We start from the raw sequence: 8,773 nt of genomic DNA, 5'->3' as shown, positions 1-8,773 counted from the left end.
CTTATGAAAATTTTACATATTCCACATTTTACAACCGGAGTGCGAAGCACGCCAGTGTTCTGGCAAAGCCCCCAGCAGCTCCCAACTCCACGGGTGCTGGCGGACCGGCACTCTCTCACCCCTTCCCCTCACCAGTCGCAGCGCCCGGAAATGGAAATAGGAAAACAAACCCTTTTCCCGTCCTCGCCAGGCGCTTCCGGGTCGCGCTGGGCTCTCCTGGAGGCGGCGGGGCGGGAGCTGGGGGGCGGGCGGCGCTCTCCGTCCTCCTGCTGCTCGCCATCCTGTTCCTCCTCGTCCTCCCCGTGCCGGTGCCGCTCGTGGCCGCCGCGGGCTCTCCGGGGGTGAGCGGGGCGGGCGGGGCCCGCGGGCGGTGGGGAGGGGAGGCCGCGGGCCCCGGGCTGCGCCGGCGGCGGTCCGGCAGTGGGTTTCTTTCTCCAACAGTGTGGGTTTACCAACACCCCCCAAGAAAGTGCCTTCAGCCGAAAATCCGCGGTCGTTCTGGTGCGGTCCGCGGTCCGCTGCTGCCGAAGAGCATCCCCGTGTTTCCAGGGAAAAATCGGTGGAGGTTTATGAGGCCACCCTAAAGCCGCGGGGTCTCTTCCTGCTGGCCTGCTTTTCTGTGCTCCTCGGGGATGTCTGTGAGCTCCTTTTGGTGTCTGTGTAATAGCGTTTCCTCTGCAAAGGTGAGTTTGACTTGTCACGGCTCAACTGCCCGTGGAGAGGAAGCAGCACACGGCGTTCACTTTCTTTCTTCTTTGGTTGGACAAACAGATGTCACCCTGTGAAACACAAATGTATTTTAATTCATATTTGTGCTTAAAACCACACTCGTTTTGGGTCAGCTAAGAGTAGTGTGCACTACAGGTGGTTTGGCACTCAGTTGGCCTTGGTCTTCTGGCAGCTGTGTTGTTTTTTGGCTAATGCCAAGCACATTCAGACCTGGGAAGAGAAGAATACATCACAAACTGGCTCAAGAGCCCCAGTCTTTCTGGTAATTACCTGACTGTTAAACTCTCATGGTCAAATGAGTTTCACTTAAATGCAAGAGATGCTTGTATACTTCTATCGAGCAAGCTTCTTTTCTGGATATTCATCTTAGAAGTTGATACCATTGCGCTCAAAATAAAGCTTTCTAAACTTCTGTTTAAAGTTATGTTGAAAAGAAAAAAGGTTTACAATTCATGGGGAAAGATAATACGAGCTCACATTTAAAATATCTAATGCTTTAACTTTTTTTTTTGCAGATTAATAATCGTACTGAAGCATTGTTATGGAGCTAGAATGGCAGTGAAAGGAATTTTAATTATTTACTTCCAATTAGGTATTTTAAATAGGGAAACATGGGGTTATTTTAGACCTTGTTTTTGAAATTTTAGGCCTTCAGCTGGTCATAAGAAACAGGAGTTAATCTCAGCGTTTGAATATTTCCTGTTTTCTAACAGTAATACTTGACTAAAATGTTGAAGTTCAAAATGTCTTATTCATATTTTGGTTTAGCTTTTTCCTGTAAGTTACTTTAAATTAGTCTGTGAATTTTAATAAATATTTTGACTGGAATCTGTCATTTGGATTCTGTAGCTTTTTTTGATTGTCCAGCTTGAACTAGGACTGCAAGAATGTGCTATGCTTATGCAAGTGATCGGCATGACAGGTTATTTTTTATCTCCACTGTTATCTAAGAGTTTTACAACTATTCATAGGGTGCTTATTTTTAAAACTTTGACATTTTCTCCAGGTTTAAGTTTGTTTTATAATACAAGTTCCTCACTGCCACAATGAGGCTAGTAATTCTTGAAGATTATGATCAGGCTAGTGAATGGGCAGCAAAATACATCTGTAATCGTATTATCCAGTTCAAGCCAAGTCAAGGAAGATATTTCACGCTTGGTCTACCAACAGGCAAGTTTTATTCAAAGTCTGTGTAAATAAGTAAACCTAGAACAATGTTTGTATCATTGCTAGCAGATACAGTATTTAAAAGAACATAAGTATTATTTTTGGTAATACTCCAACATAATGTTTTTAAAATATGAATTTGCTTTGTGTGAAAAGTTTTAATGTTTGAGAAGCTGAGAAATACTAAATGAGAAACAGCAGATTGCTTTTATGTTTAAAAGTATTGTAGCAAAATTTGACTACGAAGAGATTTAAATACACTGAAAATGTCGTGCAGATACATAGAATAGTAGAAAAATTTTATTTAACAGGTAGTACGCCTTTGGGATGCTACAAAAAGCTGATAGAATATCACAAAAATGGAGATCTCTCTTTCAAATATGTGAAGACTTTCAACATGGATGAGTATGTAGGTAAGATGCGATATTATTTGAGAACACACCATACTGTTATTTTTTCCTCCTTATAAAAACTATTAAATACTTTGTCAAAGAACGAGATCAGTCTAGTATGTTTGTACTCTTATGTTAAATTTCTGTCCATGGGGTCATCTTAAGCATTTTTCTCTATTATTTATCTACAGAAATGCAAAAATAAACAGTGCAGAAAGTACATTGTAACATAATATTGTGACTGCATGTCTGTTGAAGACTTAATACTCTTTGTGATAAGACATGAAGTGAATGCAAACCAATTACCTTGTGCATGCCAACAGGAAAACTTTCTTCTCAATGTAATTTCAAAACTTGCTTTATCTGACTCAGGTTTGCCTTGCATGCCCTACATCAGTTACAAATAAACTAGAATTAAGGCTGTTTGGTTAAATCTTGTCTTATGTTAATTTCACTCTAAATGATTTCAGGGCTCCCCAGAAATCATCCAGAGAGTTATCATTCCTATATGTGGAATAACTTCTTTAAGCATATTGACATAGATCCAAATAATGCTCATATCCTTGATGGGAACGCTCCAGACTTACAGGCGGAATGTGATGCATTTGAAAAGAAAATTGAAGAAGCGGGAGGGATTGATCTGTTTGTTGGAGGTATGAGGAAATGCTCTATGGTTAGTTCCTATTCAAGCATGTACACTGATTCTTTAATCATTATTTTCGTGACTTGGCTAAACCCAGACTTTTCAGTTATGGTGCAAGAAAGTTCTGTGACTAACAAAGAATCAGTATGAATACCAAAACAGAATGGTTGGTGTCCAAGTTTCTAATGACTTAAATTTTATCAAGTTTAGAATGTTTTTTATTGAAAATGGGGAAAGGAAAGAATGAGTCCTAAAAATTGTTTATTCGTTTAAGATGTTTGAGGATATTTGTTGACTCTCAGGTTTGGAATGATTTACTTTTTTTAACTTTGAAAAGGCATTGGTCCAGATGGCCACATTGCATTCAATGAACCCGGATCAAGTTTGTCTTCAAGAACAAGATTAAAGACTTTAGCAATGGACACCATTTTGGCAAATGCTAAATACTTTGATGGAGACTTATCTAAAGTACCAACTATGGCGCTAACAGTTGGTGTGGGTACAGTGATGGATGCTAGAGAAGTAAGAACTCATTTAGTTCTAGTTGCATGTGTGTTTTCAAGACTAGTTGGTATTGATACTGGGATTGAAAGTAAAGAGACCTTTGTTTTGCAGGTGATGATTCTTATAACAGGTGCACATAAGGCTTTTGCATTGTACAAAGCAATCGAAGAAGGAGTCAATCATATGTGGACAGTTTCTGCTTTCCAGCAACACCCTCGCACTATCTTTGTGTGTGATGAAGATGCTACTTTAGAACTAAGAGTTAAAACTGTGAAGTACTTTAAAGGTGAGCACTGAATCAGAGGTTACATGTATTAAAAAAATGCAAACCCAACAGATTTAAAATTATATTGATTTAAGTCTGAGCCTTCAACACTTTACAGTACCTAATGTATAATGTTATATATTCAAAATACTAACTGTTAACTTATTTCTTGTGTATGGAAAATTGCTAGGAGGCGTAACTTGTGCTGCTTATATTCCTGACAAATCTACTTGGGAGAAACATTTCCTTTGCTTCTAGTTTGAAACAATAATTTAGTAATCTTCCACGTCAAACAGCAGCAGTGTTCCAGAACACAGGTCTTAAGTATAATGGAAAGTTTCACTTAAAAAAACTCAATACATTTATTAATCCTGATATATTTTCATGCTGCCTTTGCTGTGTGCTGTAACTTGCTGTCTAGTAAACTGGAAATGTATGATACAGACTTTGAAGCCACGTGAGGACATTTTTCATTCAGTGCAATTAGCATAACAATCTATACTGAATTCAAACACGTTGCACACTGGTACTGTGCTTTTCATATTTGTAGTAGGTATATTGGGGCAAAATTGAAGTCAGGATATTTGATAGTCATTGAGACTTCCTAATTTGAATTGTTTCATTGAGACTGTAGAAGCTAAGAAAAGTAGTTTTCTCCTGACTGTATTAGTACAGCACATGGAATTGTGTGAAATGGTCATCTTTCTCACTAGCATGGGTACCTGTAGTAGTTGAGGTATCAGAGATCAAGATTGTAATTTATTAAATTCTTTTTTAAAGCATTATATGAGCAGTGCACATATATGTATTAGACTGCAATTCAGACATTACTGTGATTTTTATCCTGATATCACTTGTGGCCAATTTGTTAATTTTGGATTTTTTCAGTATGCTGTCCTCTGCTATGTATTTGCAGGGTAGGGGGGAGGGTTAGTCTTTAGCTGTATCACACTGCTAGATATTGTTGTTTTCAAAGATAAGCTTCTTTAACTGCTTGGATAAATTTTAAACATTATCCTGTATTTCATATAAACAAAGGCTATGCTTGGGAAAGATGAACATAATGTAGAATTACTAGGTATGAATAACACTGAACATTGCTTTAAAAACATCAAGGGCTACAATTTATGAATGTGTGCTGTTGTGTCACACTGTATTGAATAACCCTGCAATATACAGCAATAGAATGCTTAAAAAGACTGTTTACTGTAAACTTGCTTAATTTTACCTACTCTCAAATCAGTGAGATTTTCCCTTTTAAAGATGAAGGAGAGATCAATGTGGGTCAAATTTGGAATTATTTCTGAATCTTGATCTTTAAGTTAGATTTCTTAAGGAAGCTAGGTAGTTCTTAATACTGCTATTTAGTGATTTACTGAGATTTTTCACAACTTAAATATTCTCAAGGTACTATATGAAACTGCAATTTTATTTTTTTTTTATAATCAAATACCACGCTGGCTGGTAAACAGAATAACTTACTCCACTTTTTTCTAACTTTCTGAAAACCTATTATAGGTTAAAAGTATGAAGTGTACTTAAATGTTCTTACGATAAAAGGGAAAATAACTTTCTTGAAGAATGAAACAAAATGAATTTTGAATTTACTAATCTTTCTGCAGATAAGTTAGTTCAGGATAGTTTTTTGCATACTTGCGCATGCTTCTTTTAAAACTGTATGCAGAAATCTGTTTGTCCAAACATACTTGAATATACAGTGGGATGCATACCTTAAAAAAAAACTTTTGTTTCTTACTGATTTTCCTGTAACAATTTCACTAACAGGATTTAAATATTCTTCATTAAGTATGGCAGAGGCAATACTTAGTAAGCATTTTTCATGCGTCTAGGAAGTGAGTAATTATCTCCTTTTCATTTCCCCTTTTTAGAAGAGAAAAACACTGGTAGGAAGCTCAAAACATGTTTCTAGTTTGAGCAGTGTGTGCAGCTGTTGCTCTTTCAGTACAAATGACTTTATATCAAATGTATACGTAATTTTTCTCACTGTTAAACTGAAAAATATTATACTTGATCTAATATCTGCATTTTATATTAAATGGCGACACAGTGATTAGTAATAGATGCTGCATAAAATGCCTTTTGTTGTGGTCACTACAGTAATGACCTTAAAATTGTATAGTTATTGCATGTTGCTGCAGTGACACTAAGGTTGCCACCAGGTGCATCATCTAGCAAAGGTATTTATGTACTACTTGCATATTTATTTCATGGTATTTAGGAAAATGACTCGCAATGTTGCGTATTTTAATTTTAGAAGTTAGTCTTTAGTTTGATGCTAAAATGGACTTTTACTTTGCAGATTGTGAATGCTGATCAGTTACTGTTATTAGTCGTTAAGGTGAAATGAGGTTTAAAAACCTGCCAGTGACCCAGTGTCACACATAGGTAGATATAGATAACATTTTTACTAAGTAATAACAAAGTAAAGAGGGAAGCATCTTTTTTTGTTAAATGCTCTTCAGCATTTTCCAGAATTGAAGTAGTTGAGTAGGAAAAAAATAACACCCCTATCATAGCTATGGATGACTTGTATGTGGAAAAAAAAAAAAAGCCCAGCTAGAACAGTTTGAATTTCAGTTGAACTACTGAAATTCTGAATCTGCATTAACAGTCTAGATAGTTTTATTTTGCCTTTGTGTCTAGGACCAGACAGTGATACCACAATGCTAGAATATTGCAATTGAAGAATTCAAGCTGTAAAAGTATCACTATGTATATATCTGATTTTTATGACAAATTATGGTGTGAGGGAATTATGTTGCTGTTATGCAGTTTTTAATACAGAACAAAAGATGTATTCAATGAATTTGGAAGCATTCCAGATCTGCTTTTTGGGTCTGTTATCAGAGAACTGTCTGATCCCTGCTCGGTTTATACTGCAGATGTCATTAGTATGCAAGTGATACAGGAATACATATATATATATATATATATATGCTGGCTCCGATTTTAAATTGCTTTAAATAGACATTATTGTTCTCTTCAGTGAACTATTTAAAATGTACACTTTGAAGCAAACTCCAAATAAAAATGTGGATAGAAGGACATGTTGAAAAATTATAAGTAATGTAAAGCTGGCATTGTTGCTTTCCCCCCAAGGTTTAATGCATGTGCACAATAAGCTTGTGGACCCACTGTACAGTATGAAAGAAAACTGAAAGAAGAATTGAAGAGGAACTCCATGTGGGTCAACAGCAACTGTTTTAGGTAGCAGATGAGTTCACTGCTATGCAATATGCTGAAAACCGTTTAAAATGGGGAATCCTAGGTACTGTATTTTTTAAAAGGTCCAATATCTGTACATTCACATTCCATCTGTTTGCTGTGTTGTGCATTTAGCTTTAACATTTGGAGCTCTGCTGTTGAGTGGTACATCACTAAATGGAACAGAATAAACCTGTGAGAGACTGCATGTTATGTAGAGAGGGGGAAAGCAGAGCACTTACTCTAGCACAGCAGTGTAATGCATCTGCCTTGTGTTAAAGAAGATGATACTTTATTTCCTGGAATTTGTAACTTTTGGCTTGATTAGTGTAACTACATTTTGCATTTGTGTCTCTAGGCAGAATGGTTTTGGCCTTTGTCAATACTATGGACTTGTAATAGTTGTACAATTTCTACTATGAAACGTTCTGTTTACATGTATCTAATATACACTGAGCTTTTGCACTTGGTTGCCTTAAATTTATCTTAAACAGTTTTTGGGCATCCCAAGACCTGCTGTATAGTTCAGACAAATGAAAATACAAGAACAGTGCCTAAAAACGCACCAAATTCTTGCAAGTTATAACTTACTCCACGGATAAAAATATTAAACTTCTGCCAGAGCACTTTTTCCTCTCATGTATTTAAAGTTACTTTAGGATTTTTATATTTTTGGTAATCAAGCTTTATACATAAGGAAAAATCTAAATGTTCCTTTCTGGAGGTACCTGTTCAATTATATAATTGATGTTACTATTAAATGCCTGAAAAGATGTTAAGTTATACAGGAACATAATGTCTGCAAATTTAATGGTCATTTAAAGCCAACTGTTAATCACTTTCTCATTGTATCATTATAAACATTGAGCTGTTACAAGGAATGTTATTTCCTACTTTGAATATAAGTAAAACTATAAATCTCTAATTTCAAAATTGTTTCATTTCTAATATAATTTGTCATGCGTAAATACTTCAGAGCTTCAGGGAGCGATTAAGCACCAAAGGAGGAAGATAAGAGTTCACTGATTTAGACTTTTTGGGGGGGAGCAGTGGGATCATGTCCTTGTGTAAAATACTCACTGAGAGAAAATGCAACAAAGCAGAACTTGAAGAATTTAACTCTTCACCTAGATGACAGACAGGTAGCCTTAATTACAAATCACATCTTCTCCTGAGGATGTGGTAGAGTCTCATCTAGGCTCACCTTTTGCATAAAGGGTTGGACCAGATGGTCTTTTAACATCCCTTCAAACCTGGACTGTTCTACGGTTCTGTGAAATTACAAAAGCATGGAAGAGTCTGTCTTAAAAGCTTTTGGAGGGTGGGCAAGCAGTTGTAAACAGGGTATATAGCAGGGTCATTAACTTGCATTTATGATTGCCTTGTGTACACTGTATGTTAAGCACACTGCACTGTAGCTTTCAACTGAGGACTAGCTAACAAAAGAAATAAAACTTCAAGTACACAAAGACATGTTCTAACCAAACCTTCATGCCAAAGGAATTCTTTAAGGCTTGAACTGGTCTTTTGGTGGAGCAGTTACATATCCTGTGGTTTAATGTATTAAAACTTACGATTTCTCTGGAGCTGAGTATAGCTAGGCTGTACTAATGGTAAACTTATACACTTCAACGAGTTTAAAATACAGTGTTGTACATTAAAAAAGTTTTGATTTTTTTTTCCCCTTGATGTTATTTCCCAGCATCATGATGATTTTCTGACATCAGCAACTTTAGAAGTAGTAAAACAGGAAGCAGCTTGATATTGTTATGGCAACAGCTAAAACTTTACAAGAAGAAAACCAAACCAACACAGCATTGTTCGTCTATACATACCTTTCAATTATTT

At 36.5% G+C, this 8,773-nt stretch overlaps 1 protein-coding gene across 4 annotated transcripts; it reads left to right on the top strand.

Moving 5' to 3' along the window:
* Nucleotides 1-224: 224 nt before the first annotated feature.
* Nucleotides 225-8,721, top strand: GNPDA2 (glucosamine-6-phosphate deaminase 2). 4 transcript variants are annotated; one of them, XM_027676302.1, is made up of 7 exons: nucleotides 230-341; nucleotides 442-683; nucleotides 1,736-1,899; nucleotides 2,208-2,309; nucleotides 2,759-2,941; nucleotides 3,269-3,721; nucleotides 6,821-8,721. In XM_027676302.1, exons 3-7 carry the CDS (start codon nucleotides 1,776-1,778, stop codon nucleotides 6,877-6,879), a joined length of 921 nt encoding a protein of 306 aa, XP_027532103.1. In that variant the 5' UTR covers nucleotides 230-341; nucleotides 442-683; nucleotides 1,736-1,775; the 3' UTR covers nucleotides 6,880-8,721. The 4 variants fall into 4 exon arrangements, with proteins under 4 accessions (XP_027532102.1, XP_027532103.1, XP_027532101.1 ...); XM_027676300.1 differs by having other exon boundaries at nucleotides 442-1,899; nucleotides 3,269-3,453; nucleotides 3,547-3,721; nucleotides 6,821-7,551; XM_027676301.1 differs by lacking the exon at nucleotides 442-683 and having other exon boundaries at nucleotides 225-341.
* Nucleotides 8,722-8,773: the final 52 nt, after the last annotated feature.

This window comes from Neopelma chrysocephalum, unplaced genomic scaffold (assembly GCF_003984885.1).
Source record: "Neopelma chrysocephalum unplaced genomic scaffold, ASM398488v2 Primary Assembly neopelma1_42, whole genome shotgun sequence".
Taxonomy (NCBI): domain Eukaryota; kingdom Metazoa; phylum Chordata; class Aves; order Passeriformes; family Pipridae; genus Neopelma; species Neopelma chrysocephalum.
Note: the sequence above shows the minus strand (reverse complement) of the source record. Positions and strands in the feature narration are given on the sequence as shown.

Coding starts and splice junctions, on each gene's coding strand:
- GNPDA2 (XM_027676301.1), top strand. CDS start 1,776: ATGAGGCTAGTAATTCTTGAAGATTATGATCAGGCTAGTGAATGGGCA. Junction 2,310..2,758: donor CAACATGGATGAGTATGTAG/GTAAGATGCGAT, acceptor AAATGATTTCAG/GGCTCCCCAGAAATCATCCA. Junction 3,722..6,820: donor AACTGTGAAGTACTTTAAAG/GTGAGCACTGAA, acceptor TTTCCCCCCAAG/GTTTAATGCATGTGCACAAT.